This window comes from Falco naumanni, chromosome 2, assembly GCF_017639655.2.
Source record: "Falco naumanni isolate bFalNau1 chromosome 2, bFalNau1.pat, whole genome shotgun sequence".
In the NCBI taxonomy this organism is placed as follows: domain Eukaryota; kingdom Metazoa; phylum Chordata; class Aves; order Falconiformes; family Falconidae; genus Falco; species Falco naumanni.
In genome coordinates, this window is record NC_054055.1 from 75,782,037 (window position 1) to 75,802,589 (window position 20,553).

The 20,553-nt window shown below is 44.7% G+C and overlaps 1 protein-coding gene across 1 annotated transcript; it reads right to left on the reverse strand.

Annotated features, from left to right (window-relative positions):
- Positions 1-10,348: 10,348 nt before the first annotated feature.
- On the reverse strand, positions 10,349-20,459 carry CFAP298 (cilia and flagella associated protein 298). Its single transcript, XM_040584923.1, has 7 exons — positions 20,058-20,459; positions 18,116-18,283; positions 16,288-16,355; positions 14,029-14,187; positions 13,409-13,540; positions 11,125-11,220; positions 10,349-11,024 (listed from the first exon to the last, which is right to left on the reverse strand). The coding sequence occupies exons 1-7, from the start codon at positions 20,194-20,196 to the stop codon at positions 10,914-10,916; spliced, it is 873 nt and encodes a 290-aa protein (XP_040440857.1). The 5' UTR covers positions 20,197-20,459; the 3' UTR covers positions 10,349-10,913.
- Positions 20,460-20,553: the final 94 nt, after the last annotated feature.

Sequence of the window (20,553 nt, forward strand, 5' to 3'; positions counted from 1 at the left end):
AGAAGATACCTGCCCAAGATGTAACTCTGCTGCTAGCTGGCAAATCTGTGAAGCCCAAGCTTGAAAATGGCTGTTTTCATAAAAGACTCCTGAAGTTGACACATACTAAGAAAACTTCCTAAGTAAGTGAAATGCTGTGTTAATTTCTCTGATATTAAAGCATGATAGAGCCAGAACTTGATTGAAGGTTATATTCTCGGGATTTTTTTGGAAGCTTACAATCTTCACTTGAAAATTATTCAGACTAGTCTGATTTGGTTTCTGCTGCACAGAAAATTAAATGAGAAATGTATCTAAGCTGAAAAAGCAACCTTCCTGTCTTTAAATAAATGTCTCCGATACTTTAGCTGTGGTCCGTAGGGAATTCACTGAACAAAGGCAGGAAAAATGTCACTTCCTATTGGTAATACTCTTCATGAGTTCATCGTGCTTTCCCGCTCAGACGCTGCGTGCCTAGGTATCGTGATGTAGTATGAAACACTTGGAAAGAAAAAAAGTGACATGACTTGTCATTTCTTACAGTTACAGTCAAACTAAGCATGGGAAAACTTTAAAGGGAGGAAGGGGGCTTGCTCAAATGACGGAAGTGCAATCCCGTGCTCAACTGGAAAAATCTTAGCAGCAGTTAGCATCCGAACAGCGGAAGGAAGAGGGGCTGAGGAGATGGCCAAAGACCTGAGGTCACCCATGGCATGGGGAAACTGCATGAAACACTTGGCACAGCCCAGGAGCCTGGCTGCACACCCACGGGGACTCGACTCTTCCTTTTTCCATTAGAAAGTCATCATAACCTGTGCCACTGCACGATATTGATGGATAGGGTTTGGTCTGGAAAAACCCCGTGCCTTTGTCCTGAGGCTGGAGGAAGGCAGGTTTTCCTTCTGCTGGCCCTGCGGTAGGTGTGGGACAGCTCTGGTCAGGGGCCGGCTCCTTCCTCCTGACTCACGGCGGCAGGTGCCACCCATTTCCCGGTCAGAAAGAAAGGGGGATTGATCTACATCCCAACAATTCCCCCTGCTGACAGACCCTACCAGTACGAAAACTGATTCTCTTCCTGTTGGTGACCCTCAGAAGAGGCCGTGTGTCAATTGCAGAGTGGGCTGGGCTCCAACACACAGAGAGCAGGGCTGAGGGCAGGGGCTCGGGGCGGGGGGCTGCCCCTTCCCCCGCACAGGGCCCTCATCCAGCTGCCTCCCCAAAACGCTAACCCCCGTGAAACTCCCTCTGAAGAGCCTGGGGTCCACAATTCAGCTGATCTCCAGCTGGTCTGTTTTTGGAAGTTACCTGTCTGGCAGTTTATCCTCACTAAAATCTCTTGTGTTTGCTTTCCTCATCCTGTGAGCCTCCACGGCGTTTTAGTCCTGAAGCTGACACCGTAACAAAACCTGGGAGTGAGTCTTTCCACCAGACTTACACTTTGCTCAAGCTTAAGTAAAAGTAGCATGTCCTAGGGGTGGCCACAGTATCACAGAAAGGTTGAGGACATCTGGTCCAAGCCCCTGCTCACCACCTACAGCAGGTTGCCCGTGGCCATGTCCCAGCAGCTTTTGAGTATCTCCGGGGATGGAGGCTCCACAGCCTCCCTGGGCAGCCTGTGCCAGTGCTTGGTCAACCTCACAGTGAAAGTGTGTCCTGATGTTCAGAGGGAACCAACCTCCTGCGTTTCACTTTGTGCCCGTTGCCTCTGGTCCTGCCACTGGGCACCACAGGTCCTTTCCCTCTTGTTTTGTTCATCCGTGCACGTCTTCCATCCGATAGCCCTGCTTTGGGGTTCCCAGCTGAAAACAGGGATGTTTATTCCTGGTGATGAAGCAACAGAAGTGGCAGCAGACCAGCGGAAACCAGCCTGTAACTTAAGGGGTTAGTCCCTTCATTGGAGTAAAACTGCAAGATGGTCTACTTTTCCCAACTCCTAGTTCTCTCATCTACTTTTGCAAATTTGGAGGAAAAAAATCCTTTGTATTCAAGTGAAGATTAGCAATTTGTTTTTCCATTACCTTTGCATAGCTGCCTGTAAATGACTTAACAGATCTGATTCCCTCCTGGTTTTCCTCCCTGCTTGCCACCACAGGCTGTAGGCAGGCAGTAAAAGATTTCCACGGGTGCCAGAGAAGAGCCTGCTTCCCAATATGGAGCATTTTGCAGCCTCTGGGAATGTGTTTTGAGAAAAAAAAAAAAAAAAGTGCTTAATAGTGTGCGCCTGTTTAAATGTATCGTCAAACATGGTGACAAAGCCTGATCGTGCACCCCAGCATGAGGAGTTACTCGGCAGGATGGGGAAAGCAGCTTTTGCTCCAGACCAGGAGGTTGAGCTTCACTCAGGAAGTGTTCCCTTGACTGAGTTGTTTAAAGTCTGAGTTTGCATTGCTATTTTATTCTTTTTCACAAACTTTCCCAGTCTAATTGGGGAAAGCTATCAATTAGCAGTTCACCTTGTTCACAGGTGTTCACTGTTCACAGGTCTGAAAGTTAGAGTGAAAACAGACAAGTTAAAACCTGAGAAACGGATGCCGAATTATTTTGATCTTTCTGCAATAACACTCTCTGCAGAAAAAGCATCCAGCATAGAAACCAGAAAATTAATGTGGAACATACTTACCTGACCCAAGCCCACACAGAGCACGATTTTATGGGAAAAGACTGTGTCCATTAAAGAGAAACAGCGGCTACACCGAGCCCAGCTCGTGCCAGTGGCAGTTCCTGCTTTACTGGAACAGGAGCAATGGTAAGAAGCAATTGGATTTGGCTGATTATTAGTGGGATGCGTGCACTGGAAAAACGAGAAGCAGCAATGCTGCAGCTGGTACCTCCTTCATTTCCAGGCTAATGGCAGAAACATCATTGAGGAGGCTGCCCCAGGGCAGCAGCGGCAGGCGGGGAGGGTGTTCAGGGCTGGCAGCAGGAGGGAGTTTCAGCAGTAAAATCCCTGCGACCGCCCAGAAGAGCAGCATAAGAAGAAAACATTACAAAGGGGAGCTTGCAAGTTGTTTGGCCGTAACTATTAGGCTCACGCTACATTCACAGCTAGGGGAGTGACGTGCATTTGGAAATTACATGACCTAGCATTAACACCTAAACTTGCTGCAAGGCAATGTGCAGTCCTGGTGTGGCTGGTTTAACTCCTGCCTTTAAAACAGCCCAGAGTTTACCTCCAGGAACCCCTGGGTGAGGTTGCAGGAAGCAGTAAATAAATCCTTCCGAAACCGGTACCTTTACCGGCAGCCACTCAGGTGTGGCAGCTGACGCTTGTGCAACGTTGCGGCCAAAAATCCCCGGCGCCACCCCAGCCCTTTTTCGGGAGGCACCTGTGGCGGGTGGGCAGCGCGGGGGTGCCCGGGGCAGCAGGGGAGGAGGGTGCAGGCAGGGCTGGGGTGGGGGCACAGCCTGCGGCAACCTGGGAAGGCAAAACTGTAGGTGTGCAAGCAAGGAGCAAAGGAGCGAAACCAGGTGTGGAAGCCATCCAGTTGGCTTCATCTGCACGCTGGGGAGCCTGAGGGATAAATGACCACAAAGGGCCTTTTTTGCAAGGGGCGTGGCTGGGCGACCGAGCATTCAAGCACAGGCCAAGGCAGGGGATTTCACATAGCCTGTGATGTCGTCTGTGGTGGGTTCTCTTGGCCTCCCAAAGCCCACTCAGACCCCGGGAAGCAAACGGGGGTCACTCTCCAGTGAGTTTTGGAGCGAACCCTGCAAGGCAGCAGCGAGGCGGCAGCGCTGTTGTCCTCAGAGGAGGCGCGGATCTGAGTGCCAGAGCACCAGATTCCTGCAGCATGAAAGCAGCGCAGCAAACAGCATTCCTCTGCCAGGGAGCAGGCCCCGCCACGTGTGCAGCCCGCAGAGCCCCACGCCAGCACCTCGTATGCCCAGGGCTGCCCAGCGCGGTTTCAGTGGTGCTGGGGGTGCTCCTGCTCTGCTGCCAGGCGTCACTTTTAGAAGAGAAAATGGGGCTCCTGCCAGCCCCCGAACATGCCTGCCGTAACAGACACCCCCCTGCTCTCAGGGTGGCAGCCCCACAGTGGTCACCCTTGGCCAGGCACCCTGAGATGCCGCTGGCAAACCAAGTCCTCCAAGGATTGCTTTCAGCATTAGGGGACTGACTGGTTTTCTTATGTTCTCATTTCTGGAGGGAAAAAAACCAGCCCAGCCTCAACATGTAGTCAGCCCAGAACTGTAGCAAAAACCTCCTTTTTCAGCACTGTAGGAAATGGCAGACTTGCAGCTTCTCATGGAGAAAGCTGCAAATCCCAGCTTGATGTTACAAACAGCTCTGGTGACATCCCAGTTACAGCCTGGGTGGGAACATGCCCTCAGATGCACAGGGCACCTCAGCAATACGCGTCCAGCGGCAGTGGGCAGGGTACATTAGTGACTATCCGTTAATAAACCCTGTTGCAGAGTAATTACAGCTGTAGAGGTTCACTGGAGTGCTAGCCACTGGGCAAGCTCTGACCCAGCCCTATACAACTCCCCGCACTCTTTAAGTCTCTAAGACCATGCATTTTTAAGACCCAAGGACATGACAGTAGTGCCCAGTCACCTTCTGCTGGCATAGCAAGAGCTCGAAAGCATCAGGCAGGGTTCACACCTTCTTCATGCAGTAAACCAGACAGGAGATAAAAATCCATCAGAAACCTTGGCAGGTCCAGTCACAATGGAGGAGTTTTTCTTTTGAAAAATCAGGACCCTGAGCAACATGATCTAGTTTTGAGGCTGGATCCAGGTTAGATCGAAGCCCCGCTCCAAGTGCACGGTAGGACCAGCACCCCTCCGGAGATCTCCCACCCTACATTGTTTTACAGGCCTGTGACCAGGTCTCCCCGCACCTGGAAGCCAGCCTTTGAAGCTGCAATAATGCCACTCTCCACCCTTTTGGTTGCATTACAGCTCCAAGCACCCTGCCTATCTGCTGAAAGAATTTAAAACCAGGTTTCCAAAAAAATCCCTCATCAGGACGGAGGTGAAATGTCCTTTTCTGAATGAGGCTGCAAGACATTTCTGAGGGAGGGAGATGCAGGAAAAAACCAGAGCTGCAAACTCATAACTGACCGCTGCGCTGGGGACCATTATGGGTTGAACCCTTAAATAGCAGGAGCTGCCGCCTGGGTGAGAGCAAAGCAGAGGTGGCATGAAATATCACACCACTTCTGCAGCGGTGCCTGCAGACCCGTACATGATAACGTGAGTGACAGCTGTATGTTGATTCTCAGGGCAAAAAAGTCCCCACACACCAATTTTTAACCGCAACATCGTAAGTACTTGGTTCTATTACTCAGCCTTTGCTGAGAGCTGTTCTCACAAACACAACCCTTGGAATAAAACAATAATTACCTTTTCTTTTCCCTTGAGGAAGTGCCAGATTTCCTATTTTTGCTATAAACTTCCTCATTCTCAACACAACCCCGCTGTAGCTGCTGTACAGCCTGTACTCACCACAGCGTGGCTTGGGGACACGCACAGCCCCCCATGCGGGCAGGCAGGTGGGTTTGGGTGAAGCACAGGTGCACAGCTGGGGCTGGGTGACAAGGTGGGGGCAGCCCACGGGTTCCTGGGGCCACCACCACCCTGTCACCCCGTGCACAGAGATGGCAGGTGAGGATGGGAACAGCTGGAGGAAAGGTGCCAGCTCGTGCTCTTGGTGGTGTCTCCCGGCTCGCACACTGACGACAGCCAGGCGGGCAGATGCAATTTGTTGCACCTTCCTCCAACACCAGCGTGCAAGAGCGCACAGGCTCAGGAGGTCACTGGCAGCTGGGAAATCCTCACGTCTGCTGGCAGGGAGACCTTGCTGTCAGCGGTGGCGGGTGTCCTCCTCTTTCTGGCCCCATCATGCCAGACCTTGGCAGGCTCCCGTGGTTGTCAGTGCTGAGCAGGAACAAGAGCTGCACCCTGGTGAGATGTCAGCGCTGCCAAAAGCGGTGGCTCCAGCTCTCTCCACATACTGGACCCCCACCTTGGGCATGGAGTTGGGGACCGGGTCACCCCACTGCAATGGCAGCCCACCACAGCCACCCTATCCCACAGCCACAGACAGCGGCCCCCTCCTGCCATTCAGAAAACCCGCAACAGAGCACAAGGGTCTGCGGGCAGAGGAGGGGGGAACAGAGAGGGAAAATAACCAAGAAATGTCACCAGAGTGTTTTAAAACATGTTGTGTATATTGGGCTCACCCTGCTCTAAGACCTTCCAGTACAAGAGCCAAGTTCCACTTCCCCAGTGGCTTTTGCCTGTGACCCTCACGTGGTAAAATGATATAGGACAATATATCAGAATGCAGATATCAGAACCCCCCCCCGGCAGGCATGGGGCAAGCCTGGAGCGGTGGCAGCGTGCCGGGGCAGAGCAGTGGCCTGAGGGACAGCACCTGCCCTGCAGCTCAGGAGCCAGCCGACCTCTGGGGTGGGGGAAGCAACACAGGGGCCACGTCCACACAGAGCAAAATGCCCATGCCTTGCCTCCTCCCACGCTCCTGTTCAAGGAAACCTCAATAGCACATTAAGGACTGTAACAGCATTAGCAACCCTCACCAACACATAATGCAGATTTCCATTAATCAGGATAGTGATATGGCCACAAAACAAACATTTTAGCAATGTTCCGCTGTGTGTATCCTTTGATAGAGAATGAATTTTCCCCCTGGAATGGCAAGTCTGCTATCAAACTTCCAGAAATAAAACAGTTTAGAAGAAAGATAAAATGCTTTTGCAAATTTGCAAACCTACATGTGGTATTCCTATCTTATAATTCTCACATTCTTTAGATATTTAAATATCTATAGGCTTTGCTTTGTTCCTGTATTCTTTCATCTTTTTCCAGTAGGTTCATTCAATTTCAGCCAAATAAATGAATCCAGCAGATCTACAGATGCTGTCATGAGAACTCAGAAGAGCATTGATCCTACAGACAGTTTTCTCAGCGAAAGAACACAGGGCCAATTACAGCAGAGAGCAGCAGTCAAAGGTTTTTTCTGTGTTCCTTCCTACACCTGCTTTTCCCTCATTTTTAGAGGGGAAACGACAATGTTACAAGCACCGTAATCAAAGGGCCTGTTCAAACTCTCCCCGCCTCAGAATCCTCCGTATAATGGTAATTTAAAACTTTCTTTTTCACTGAGACAATAACTCTCAACAAGTCCTGGAAAGATAGTAGAACTTGTGCTCCTATGACTTGTCCTCCTCCTCCTACGCCAGTTGCAGAAAGAACTCTGCTGGGAAGGCACTAGCAAAGCGTCAGGGTTTTGTCATGGAAAACCAGTTACCTGCGGCCGTGGATATGCAGCAGGGTTTAACGAGCGAGATCAAGGGAGTGTAAATACGTCACTGCTTATGCTATTTTCAGTTTGCCTCCTCTGCTATTGAACTTTCCTGGTATCAAGAAAATTAAATGAAATGGCCAAAAGCCAATGATGATTTCAGTTATTTACAGGACCGGGAGCCCACAGAATAAACTCCTCAGAATAAAACTAATCTAAGATGAAAGCTCTGTTTGTAAGAGGATTCAGTTGGATATTTTCAAGCGTTCATTATAACTGATCCAAAACATCTGGGAAGCATCCTGGCAAGGCTGATGCAGTTATGACTAACTAACTAAAAAAAGCTACTTTCAAACATTAAGGAGCAGGCAAATAAGTACTCCTGCTACAAAATTGTTCCAGGGTGCATAAATGCTGATAAACAAGCACTGCGAGGTAAGGTCACATTGCAACCCCCAATCCTGCAGTGGATCTCCACCTCAGGTAGCTTATGAGCAAGTCCATCTGTCAGGAATCTCGCTCCCAGGTTGGTGGATGAAAACCACAGAGCAACCAACACTCGCTGTCCTTGGCCAGCTTGTTAAACAGAAGAGGTGAGATTTTGGGGAGGGGAAGCGCTGTCACAAGCAGCAGAGCAAACAATATGATTCCCGGAGGAATTCAGTTTGGGAACCACCAGGTTATAACTGCCCCCTGGACACAAAACGTGCCAGACTGCCACACAACTTGCTTTAAAAACTTACAAACAGGGTGACATTTTTTCTGTCTGCCAAAAGGACCTAAACATTTTAGAACATTGCTGGAAAAGAGGAAAACAAATGTGCAACAATCCTAAGTTATTAATCTACAAATAGTAATTCGATTTTTTGAGGAGTGTGTATATATATGTATATAATTGCCCAAAAGAATTACTTTCAAGGCAGAACTTCTTTTGAAACTTCAGGCAACATTCATACACACCCCTGTGAAAGCGCTGAGGAGAGCATTGCAGGGGAGAGGTGGTCTATCTGTAGAAGCCCCCTTAAAGGCCACAGCAACACCTCCGGCAGCCTGGGCCTCTTACAGCCAGTAGGACTATGAGGAGCTGGAGCTAGGTAACTAACCACCTTTATAATATATCAATTAATTTTATGATTTTATAATGATTTCACCAAGCGCTCCCAAATCCAGTCATGGATCAAGAACATCTGCCATACCACCATGGGTTACAATGCCAGTGATATTATGAAATTAAGTACTTCCAGATTTTCTTTACTCCACCCAATGACAGCGAAGGATCACATTAGGAAAAAAGCCTTCATATTTGGGAAGGGCTGAAAATCTCCAGAGTTGTACAGGATACCAGTTTCCATCTGACGAAGTGGTAGAACAAAGTGTTCTATTAAAATATACTCTGTTTTCTTGCTGCATAGAAATAATTCCAAGTAGGTTTGAAACGAAAAAATACTTGAAGTTTCGCAACTTAAAAAAAATCCCAAATACCAGTTTTTTTCTAAGAAAAAAGTTAAAAGTTGATATTCCAGAAAAACTAACACCAAACTTTCCTAAAAGAATCAGTGATTTAAGTAAAAGCACCGTTAATAGTTCACTGAATGGCATTAATTCTCTTTTCTGTATTCAATCTTCCAGCTGCGAGTTCAGAAAACACTTCAGTTTCATTTGATCAGTATCTCTAAATATTAGTATGGTTGAAGAGATAATGGGTTTTTTTCATCATTAGAAAATGACAAGCAAAATGCTTTATTGTTGTTATTTTACAATGACTCAAGCAAGCAGAGAGATTTAAGTCAGAAGTATTGAGATTTGTGAATCTGGAGAGCCACAGCCAGGTATTTTTAGGGGACAGTCAATGACCACAGAATTTACTTCCACCTTGTTGCACTGGCAGGTTTGGCAAGGCAGGAAGCTTCTAGTTGTTAACATCTCAGATGTTGATGTTTTCAAGCGTCTCTGCCTCTGAGCCCTCCTGACATGAGGATTAGGACGTGAATAAGACCAAAAAAAACCTATCAACGAAAAATGTCAAATACGGGTGTAAGTTCAGAGAGCAAACATAACCCATCTGACTTCCAGAGCTGCTGAGCAGCCCTAGCACCACAGTGCCATAATGTGGCATTTGCGAAAGAGATCTCACATTAAAATTTGACTTCAACTAGGTGCTGATGAGCAACTGCCTGTTCTCAAGACTGATGTAGTTTGTGAACATGATCTAGTTTGGTTCAGGTGGAAAGGAAGCAGATGCATGCAGGGGCAACTTGGTATCCTGAAGTCTACTGCAAGCAACAAACCCAACATCCACAGCTGGCTGTCCCTTCTGTGCTGCAGAACTGAAAAGGTGGGTGTTCTCAGCTCCCTGCTGCCCTAGGGACAACTGCTTTGGGGTGTGAATGAACATGCCACTTCAGTTGTCGCCTGTGAGTGCCCACAAGAGGTGTCAGTTCACCTCTTTTTAAAACACTCCATTGATCCTCATGCAGAATTTTCAGAGCACCCTGGCTTATCAGCTCAGCAACCTGATGAAGATGCACATCTGCCTCCATAGAAAAGCATCTCCTTTAAGGACACAAAAGTTTAAATATGTAAAACTGAAGCAACTTGTTTCTAAACACAGAGAAATCTGGAGATTTAATTATCCATTAGTCATACAGTATCCCGAATCAGAATCCTTCCTTCAAAAACAGACACAACATTTACTTCAAGTCTACCAGCATTTGCTTTGTTGGTCTTGAACCCAGAACTGACTGATGGTACATTTTAGAAACGGTAAAGGATCCTAAACATCAAGCGTATAGTGGAAACACTCTCTGATAAATTTCATGAATTCTCATTTTAAAATGCTGATTTGTTAGAAACGAAATGCTTCTAATCCAGTTGTAATCGTAGAAGTACTTCCATGTTAGAGATCTTGCCCTATTAAACTCGGGCTTATTGTATCCAAGCTACTTGCAAATGATGAATATTTTCATAAGCAGATTTCTGTCAGTCTTTACGTAAAGTATCATGGCTAACAGCTTGTTAAACTGAATGAGATCAACAGGTTGGCTTCCAGTGTCAATGAAAACTAAACCAGAAGAATGAAAATGAAGCATTCCACAAGGATTTTTCGTGTTATTTGTGTTTATATAAAAATACTTCCTCTAAACAACTGTTAAGAGGTCAACTCATTTAAAAATGATAATTTGAGATTAGCTATGTTGAAATGCAAACAAGTACATTTATTAAAATAACTAACTTTCACTGGATTTGCCTGGGAAAACTGATTTCTTACAAAATAAATTATCTTCCACAGACCATACCATCTAAAAGAAATGCAAGAATCAGGAAGAAAGTACAAAGACCACTCAAAACAATACCAAACATTCTAGTGCTCATCTATGAGATATATTATCTATAAAATAGTTTAGTATTTCAAATTACAAGTTTCTAATAAAATAACAAACTTCAACAGGATTGATTGTATCCTTTGCAGGGACAAGTGCTGTTAGAGTTACAGAGAAATGTAAATGTTTATTGAAAACCCAAGGCTAAAACTGGCACCTGCTATACAAGTGACAACATCAGCTTTCTTTTGTCAGAAGGATCTACAGCACACAACACAACTCCTTGTTGCAAATAAATGTATCAACCGAACAGCTTAAAGTGGCAAAAAGGTGTTTGCCAAGCTTCATCTTGGACCCCATTTGATGTCTTTTACACCATGAAATTGCCTTTTCAGAGCATGGCTGTCTGCCCACTCAGCATTTAGATATGAGTCATCGTCATCCTCTTCTAGTTTCTGTAAACAGAACAGACAGGTGAAGAAGGCAGTAAATAACATAACCTCCAGTTAGTGTCTGCAACAGCACAGCTCACACGCAGTAAAAAGACACTGTTACCTTAAGTTCCTCCTGCTTTTTGTAGTAATACAGCATCATCTGTTTTTGCTCTTCATGACTAATCAGAGGTTCACGCCCTGGAGCTCCTTGTCCTTTCTGAAAGGGAAATCATAAATTTTATTTATGATGGCATCTGCGATACAGAAGAGAAGTTGCTATGCAAAGATAGCAAAATCTTTTTTCAGACAATAGGATTTCTGAAATTTAATGAAGTCCCTCAGAACAGGAAAATAAAAGTTGAAAAAATTCTGCAGCATTCAAGTAAGAATTATTTTTTCATCTCAGCATCTGAATCACGCTGTCAATTTTGTGAACATCAATGGAAGTTGCAATAGGATTGAGTTTATTTTACTTATACTCCTCTAAAAGACATAATAAATCTCTGGTTTAAGGTCGTTCCAGATGTCTTGGGATGGGTCCATCCATCTTCAGCTCCCCTGCTAATACAAACTCAAGATGGCACATGACTTAAGTAAAGCAGGGAAGGAAGGCAGTTACAAAACACTACAGATAAAAGAAATTTTGTTACTACAAATATTTCCCACCCACCCCCCCCCCAGGCAACTCTCCTTATGGAAGAAATAATGCACACAGCAGAAAATAGCTGACGACAGCTATTGCCAGCAATAGCAAACAGAACAGTTTGAAAGGAGATGGTGAATCCTCTGTGGAACAAAAAGGGTCGGAGGTGGTTTAATTTAGCTCTCTAACCCAAAAATGCAGGCATCTCTTGTCAGATTGAAAACCACCATACTACTCTGCATTCTCTGAAGAGGCCCATCAACTAATTAAACAGTAAGACAACTTTCCTGGGAGCCTAACACCTCAATGGCTGTTGATTTGTCAAACAATTTTTCAGTCACCCTGATAGGAAAAAGAAAGCAATTCTATTCTTCTAAATGACAAACACATAAATCACTTGACTTATTTTTCAGGAATCCTATTACAGACACCTGCAGATAATAAGATCTGCCATAAACCTCAATACTTTCTGTGGCAGAGAAGCTCTCACTGACATGGAAGTGAAATGCAGCTCCAGAGTAATTCTGAGCTATGGGCAAGTACTCAAAGACATTTGACATTCACAAAAGCACCCTTTGAATGTGGTTTTATAGAGAGACAGACAGACACACGAACAGTGTGAGCATCTTCTGCCAAAGCTCTGAAAATGAACTGAAACCTCAAACATTCTTTCCTTGAGTATGGCATTGTCACCACCGATGAACACAACTGCACAGTTAGTACACAATCATTTTGTCCAAAAAACAATGAACAGTCCCAGTAGCTTGGTACTAATTATGATACTGCAAGAATATGACCATTGTGTCAGACACCAGTATACGCTTAACGACTGGCTTTTGCTGAAGCATCAGGTCTATAAACTGAGAAGCAGCAGGACAACTTTGCCTCAGTTTAGCTAATTACTCCGGAGGATGACTCAGACCTGTGTTCAAATTAATACAGAAGGCCTCATCTGCTTCATCACATCTCACAACTGGAAAGTCTCATTTCTTTAAAAAAAGTTCAGCTGGAAGCTTTCAGTAAGCTGCTGCCAACAGCACAACTGGGTGGTACGGGCCCAGCAGCTTGTTCTTCCTTCTAGCACCGAGCGAATGCTCACTTAACACTTTGGAGAAGCGGAAGGTCAGGCTCTCGCACAACCTGTGTCCTCTCAAAAAAAGAGAGACATGTCCACATTTCCAAGGCAACTGAAACAGTCTGAGGACCTGCCATCAAGAGACTCAGGACATCACTGGCAGAAAATTACTGAGTTACAGACACTGCCTTTCAGACACAGAACAGACTAAAACAGAGATGAAAGGTATCCACACCACATATGCACAAAACATTAAAAATGTTTTTTAAGGGCCAGAAAAAAATGGTGATGGAGAGAAAAACATTCACAAGTACAATTAGAAAAACTGGGCAGACTGAATGACTGGGTCTGTTCAGTGCTCTTGCACCGAGATGAAACTGAGAGCCACTTGAGGTTTTTTAACTTTTCAGTTTGCACTTCATCTATTTTTAAATACCTCCTTGCTGTACTTTTTAAAATGCTATGGAGCACGTAATAGCATCTACAGTATTTAACTGACAGGCAAAGAGATTACTAAAGAAAACCTTAGAATATAATAAACTAAAACCTTAAAATAGTTGTACAGTTTTGACACTCAAGCCGGAACTAATCTAATCCATTTTATACACCTATGGAAAATTCTCCCCCACAGAGAATTAGACAGCCAAAGGTGAGTAACTTGTAAAGAAAACTCCCAGCAACACTTACTTTCTGTATCTTGACAATGATGGTTGTTTTCTCATTTTTGCCTACATAGTCGGAGAGCAACTTTGTCTCTTTCAACTCCTTTCCTGCCCACCACAATTGTGCTTCTGATTCTGGTATAACTTCAAGTCCAGCCTTTGATAAACAAAAAACCAAACAAGGTGAAGTGGGGTGTGTGCATGTTTTTTGCCTTTTTTCAAATCCAGAAACATTTTCTGGGAAAATCTTTCTGGAATTCCTAACAGAAAGGCCAGTGTAATTTCAGACTACACTTCTGCTACATCTCTGTCCTCATACTAATTGACAGCATTTTTGCTCATATTCCATTCAATCCTGATCTAACATAAACACTTAGGGCAATAAATTCTCAATACTGGCATAAGACAGACATGACAAGCTATTTAAAATGAGTCCCAGATTTACCTGAACGTTGTATGTAACATTTGAAATCAATTTCATTCTTCCTTCCAGTTAAGCTATTGGTGTGCTTTTACATAAACTACCAGAAAAAATACTAAACAGAATTTGTTATGCAAATAAAAACAACCTTCGCTGATAAAACAGAGAACATAGAACATAGTTAACCCAGGCACTACATATAATCCAAATACTTTACTGCATACATGAGTTCCAGACAAGTCTTCTTTATCTTCAATCTCCATCCTAACTGGATCATGTGGAGGCAATCCCATTGGATACACAATCATTACAGCCCCTCGGAGCTGGTCCAATGCATCTTTCACCATCTCCATATTAACACACACATTGGCCTGAACTTGTTTCTGAAATACAGACAGGGATCATTGGTAATTTAAAAAAACATGCAGAAAGCCTTTGCTTTGTAGTCAGTTCAAAGGTTCAATAGTGGGATATGTGAGCAAAGGTGACTGGCTGCACAAAGATATCGGAGCCACAAATTTTCTCATTTGAATGTTGACTTCTGAACACAGCACTCCACTTTTGCCCCTTCCATTTAGCTTGCTTACACAGGGGGTGGTGGTGGGAAGAGATCGTCACTAAATTGTGCAGGAGGTATTTAGTAACAAATGTCTTTGGGATACAGGCATTTGAACAAGTACACATCTGACCACAGAAACTGGATGGGGGAGTCTTTTGTTCTGAGTACTTGTGATCCATGAACAAGATTCAAACCAGCAGAATTCAAGTGAAGGTTAGAGAAGGGGTCTTAAAACTTGAGCAAAAAAATAGAATACAATATGAGCAGAAGAGTAAAGCTTGGCATATTGCACAGCTTATGTAGAGATCTGTAATCTCAAATACTTGAGATCATTCCAAACCCTATCACAACAGATAGAGGAAAACCAAGATACATCTGGAAGCGCAGAAATCAAGTTTGTGCTTATAGATTTACCAGTTCCAATATTTTAAGGAACAAGGTTTATAAAGAGAGTAAGAGAATGTTGCCTCCTTGTGGACATTTTAAAACTAATTGTCTGGCAAGTACAATTGGTTTCTCAATCTGGGATAATCAACTTTTATTTTTTTAAAAAAATATATTGGCATATTTCTTCACTTCCATCATTGTAAAGTGATGAACCTAACAAACCACTCCCCAAACTATCCTTAACTTCATTCACCAATGAAGGGCAGTAATATTGGGAGTAAGTCAGCATGCAGGGCATCAATTTTGCAACTTTTTATTGTAACTGACAACAGGGTATATAGTTAGAGGTTTCACCCAGGAAGACCTGCAAAGTGGAGACCAGATCTGCAGATATTTTTGACTCAAGTAGTAAAATTTTGCATTATTGATTTCCTCCCTGTTTAGAAACAGAGCTGATGACAGGCAATCCAACAGGAAAAAAAAAAAAAAAAAAAAAAGCCTATCGAGAAAATCTTCATAGTCCAGAAGCTTTAATCTGAAACATCTCTCATTTTGTGTAATTTTGCTATGACTAAGAACAGTTCGGCTGAAATCATGCCTCAGTTCAGGAAAAGTCTGCTGCACCTCAACACACTGAGTGCTGCCAGGTGACAGGACAGCTCCTCAGCTTGCCTCCACGGGGCCCTTGGAAACACTGAGCTGCTCACTCCAAATGACTGATATGACACTTATCAGCAACAAAACAGCCAGTAAGCCCAATTCGAGTGCACAGGCAACACCAAAAGTAACATTATCCATTTCCACAACTGGTTTAAGGCTGTTTTAAAGTTCCACACATACCAGTTCCCAGAACTGTAAGGGTGGGGAGAAGAAAATTGCTTACAGATGTTTACAAAAAAGAAGTCTGGTAATAAATACTATTTAATTTGCATTTCAAAGTCATACAAAAGCTGAGACAGAACGCAGAGCATCTACAGATTGGGACATAGGGGCATACCCTCACACTTATCTTTAAATACCCAAACTTGTTGGGACTGAGCACGGGTCCAAGTGCTTGTAAAACCAAGGCCTAATCTAAGAGATTAGAACACATTTTTCAATTAATTACACATAAAACTCAAAAGACTACGTTAACGAGCAAAACCTGGTTTATTCCATGAACACCGCAGAATGCAGTTAATTTTTCACCAGAAAACATGACAAGCATTCGCCCAAAGAATGCATCAATAGCAAATCAAGAGCGTGTGGATAAAATTAAATGTGATTTAATCATTCAATGTGGTCTTGGCTGCCAGCGATCACTTGGAGTTTAATATCTGATTCCTTAACTTGTTGAACCAGCTTGCCAAAAGCCATTAGGAAAATCATTAACAGAAATGTCAGGTTTTATTACACTATACACATCACTTCCATGATATTACTCGAAAACTGTCAGCCCTTGCACTGAAAAAAGTCTATTTTTTCTTAAGCTGCTGCACAACTAGACAGCACCTATTAAGGAGGTCCCACAGACCACAGGCTACTTTAGGAAACTTACCCTAGAGACTAATGCCTTGGCTTCCTCTATTGTCTTCTTTATAACTTGCTGCATTTTTTCATTTGGAGCTAAAAATAAGAGACACGTATTTAATAGCCTAGACTTATTATAAAGAAACCAAGCAAACAACCTGTCCAGGTTGTTCTCTACTGTAAGCTAATGAAATGTTGTTAAATCACAAAGCAAGACAGACACTACTAAGTTGCAGTCTATTTACCAGTTTGATAGTTCATTGCTGTTATTTCTTACTAATTTAAGAAACAAAACGTTATTCCTCATAACAGCGCCAAACTTACTTTTCCACAAAGACATTTGACTGGTATTTGGAACTTCATGTGGGGCAAAAGTACCAAGTTGAAAGCAACAGCCATAATCTCATACCCTCCACAATCAAAAACATCTCTCCCATGATGTACTTACAACTATTGGGGGCTGTACCAGCAGATGTGCTTTAACCAGGGACAACAGCTTGGAGTTTTCTAACCTTTGTCTAAGTAAAATCACAATCTGACATCAACTGCAGTTTTGCAAATACATAGTTATCTACTTTAATTGTTTTAAAAAACTTCTCCTCAAACACAAAAAATCCAATTAAATCGTGTTCACAGCTGATTAAATACATCATTTGACGGTATTTGCTTTGGCCCACATTTAGACACAATTCAATGTCATAACTTCGTTAATATTACAAAGCTGTTCTCCCACTAACAAACAAATGCCAGAGAACTACTACAAGTGGTACTGTCCTTACGCTAAAGCTGCTTGCAGACTTTCAGTGTAAGGCCCAACACTGCTAACAACCACAACAAACAAGACAGTCTTTGTCTGCATGCCTACGTATGAGACAGCCATTTCCGAGAATACAGTTAGGAGGGAAAACTTTTAGCTATGATATAAGCTCTTAATAAAGTTCAGCAGAATTATCTTCCCCAAAATAAGACACTGGGAGTAAGCTGTTTGCGTATGACAAGTTAAGACCAAGTTATTTTACTCAAAGAGTCCTCTTTAACTGAGCTGCCCTGCAACCAATGTCTAAAGGGCTGCTGACCCAACAAGGGCTGTTGTGGGTGTCAAAAGTACAGGGACAGACAGCAAGACAACAGCTGTGGTCTCTTCTGTGCAATTGGTTCTCATGCTCTTGATGGTAAAGCAGTGCTCGAAACACATACCAAGTGCTAAGGCAAAACCACTTGGCTGGAGTTGCAGAAAAAAAAAAAAAAAAAAGTGATGTGACTGTTCTGTAAGTCTGAGTCACAGTCAATGAGAAAAAAGGAGAAACACTAGAAAAAACACCAGTTAATGTATCTTGGAGCCTCTGGAGAAAAACAGTACTTACATATACATTTACAAATGGGAGAATAAATCAAAGAGGAAGAATCAACTTGCTTCTGATAATTGTTTCCTTATCTTTGGAGTTTACTTGCAAATACTACTGTTGTAAAGTTAAACAGCATAGGTGCTGAAGAGACATACTACTGTTTACGCTTTTAAAGCAATACTATACCAGGTGCTAACCCAAGACAGAAGACTTAAGTATCTAACTCATAGTTTACCTAATCTATTGTGAAAACTGGCTCCTGAAATAGCTAGCACTTAACAAATCTACAACTGCCTTTACAAGAATTTATTTATAGGACAAGTTTTGTAACTAATATAAGCTGGCTAACACGCTGGCCTGAAATCAGACGTCTACTTAGTATCTACTCATTTTCTAGTGCTTCCAGGACAGCAAGGTAAAAGTGAAAGGTCCAGAATTATGGGGTTTATGTTCCTCATTATATTACAGATTATCTGCAGGGAAAGAAGCAAACATTTACATCTGATTTACCATGTCCATTTCTTCGCCCAATTTCATCCTTTTTGAAGACACTTCCACCACTTGGTACACACTTTTCTGCCCACTCATCCTTTAACTTCAGTTCTTCGATTTGCTCATCTGTCAGTCCTTGCATATTATAAGGCAAGAAAACACCATGCTCTGCCAGCTCCTCCATCTCTTTAAAGTGTTTAGAGAACAAGATTAAAATTCTGTTATTGAGAACATACCATTTAAAAAAGCCTTTCATATTATGTACATGAAGAAAAACCTTATTCCTATAATTCAGTTTTTAAAGAGCTTAAGTATATGGAATAAATAATAAGGTACATAAATACACATATATAACTATGTAAGCTGTAATTATATTACAATTCATACATTTCACATATATATGAAGCAATGTAACAAACGACACAGTTGCAGTTATGCAAACCTACATGTTACTGGCTGGCCATAAGCTTTTTCTTTTTGGTACTTCCTTAGCTTTAGCTGACTGGATATTCCGTTTTCCAAGTACTTTTGGGAAAGCAAGTTTTTTCAAAATGGAAACATATTTTATTGTTATACAGTAATCAATGTCTTTGCAGTTGAGAAAATATGTAACTGGACTATCTACAGCTTTGGCTGTACAACAGACCCAAAGAGTCGGATTCACACCCAGCACGAAATAAAAAGTAAACAAATGTCTCTATGGTAATTTATGTCTAATCGAGAAGCAATTCTAGCTGAGACAACAGAGAGGTGCACATGCACAAGGCACAGCCTCACGCAGTGAGAACGGGCAGGGTGTGGATGTCATTTCCTAACTCTGTTATCTAGCCTACAGCGTCTGATCCTCAGCCTACAAGCTTCCTCACCACTTTCCCCTCAGAACAACTTACACAGCTGTCAGCCCACCTCACAGCATCCTTTCCTTGAAGGCCCTCCAGCCTCTTTCCCATCATCATGTTAATTAAAGCATATCCATCTCACAACAGGCACATGAGAAGTACCCCAGGTCTCAAGAAACAGTAATTTTGTTCCCATGGCTTGGGAATATAGGCACCCTCATGAAAACAGAAAGGCCAAGGCTAAGTAAGTGAGTACTGTGGAGTGACAGCAGCAGATCTGTGGAGTGAGTGAGTGCTGGAAACATTGTAACCACAGCACCTGTGTTCAGGATTTTTTTTAATTTCAGATTAGCCTCAGTATGGCCTCATACACTACATACATATTTGTGGCTGGAGCACATCAAGTGTAAGTGGGCTGCACTTTTCAGCTCAGTGTCATCTGAATCTCTCCATGTATTTCCAGGCTGATCCACAATGCAAACCAAAGTGGGGCAGCAGGGACAAACAGTAAATGTTTTTCAAAAGCTGCCTCCTCAGTTGAACTCAAGCACTAATTTAGGTACATCCAGTGAGTCTATCGCACGGCAAGTGGATGCCTGGCGCCAACACGAGAAGTCTATTCACATGGAGAGTACACCGCTGGTCACGGAGTATATACACGGCCTTCCTGGGACAGGACATGCTGCAGTTCAGTCATGCAACGGATGACTTTTCAGCCACGTACAGTGGGAAACTCAGAGCCATACGGTTTCCAAAAAATAAGGATTACTAAAGTACCAGCAGGTGAGAATTTACACATGCTTCGGCGTTTCCAGTGGGTACGCACTGTTCTCGTAAATTTAGGGGAGGATGGCTTGCCTGCCTGGGCTGGGAGCTGAGAGGTACTTCTGAACTCCTGCTGGCAGAGAACTGCGAGCCCAGGAACTCCCCGCCCGCCCCTCCGCCGCCAGCCCCGGTCCGGGACAGCGGGGCACAAGCACCCGGCGGCCAAGCAGCGGCCGAGCCCAGGGCAGCCGGGCTCCCGCGCCCTCGGAGGCGACCTCGAACCCCCGCCCCAGCGCCCCACACCTGCCGGAGGTGGGCCGGGCCCGGGCCGGCGGGGAGCCCACCGCCGCCTGTACCTGAGCAGAGGCGCTGCACCTTCAGCCTCCCGTTGTAGATGCGGGCGACAAGGCGGACCAGGTCGGCGAGGCGGGTGCTGCCGGCCGCCTCCAGCAGGAACTGGCTCTCGTTGCAGCGCTTCACGTGTAGCCGCACCATGGCGGGGCTGAGGCCGGGGCCGCTCCGCGCCCGCACGGTGAGAGGAGGCGGCCGTCAGGCCCGCGCAGCCGCTGCCCCTCTGCCCTCCCCTCAGCAACGGCTCCGCGTCCCTGGATACCGGCGGGCACGGCGCTCCCCAGCCAGCCTAAGGGCGCGGCGCCGCCCGGCTAGCCTCGGCCTCAGCCGGCCCAGCCCGGTCCGGCTTGGCTCGGCCCGGCCCGGCCCCCTCTTACCCGCCCGAGCGCCCACCGGAGCCGCCAGCAACGGCCCCAACCCGCCGGCCCCGCCCTCCGGCCCGCGGGCACTTCCGCTTCCGGCCCCGCCGCTGCCGTCATGGGAGACGCTTAAAGAGCCCGC

What these genes read in the sequence shown, in the direction of transcription:
- CFAP298 (XM_040584923.1), bottom strand. Translation starts at nt 20,196, where the DNA reads ATGGTGCGGCTACACGTGAAGCGCTGCAACGAGAGCCAGTTCCTGCTG. An exon ending in TGGGCGAAGAAATGGACATG is followed by an intron (nt 16,356 to 18,115) that starts GTAAATCAGATG and finishes TCTTATTTTTAG; the next exon opens with CTCCAAATGAAAAAATGCAG. An exon ending in AAGACTTGTCTGGAACTCAT is followed by an intron (nt 13,541 to 14,028) that starts GTATGCAGTAAA and finishes TGTTTATCAAAG; the next exon opens with GCTGGACTTGAAGTTATACC.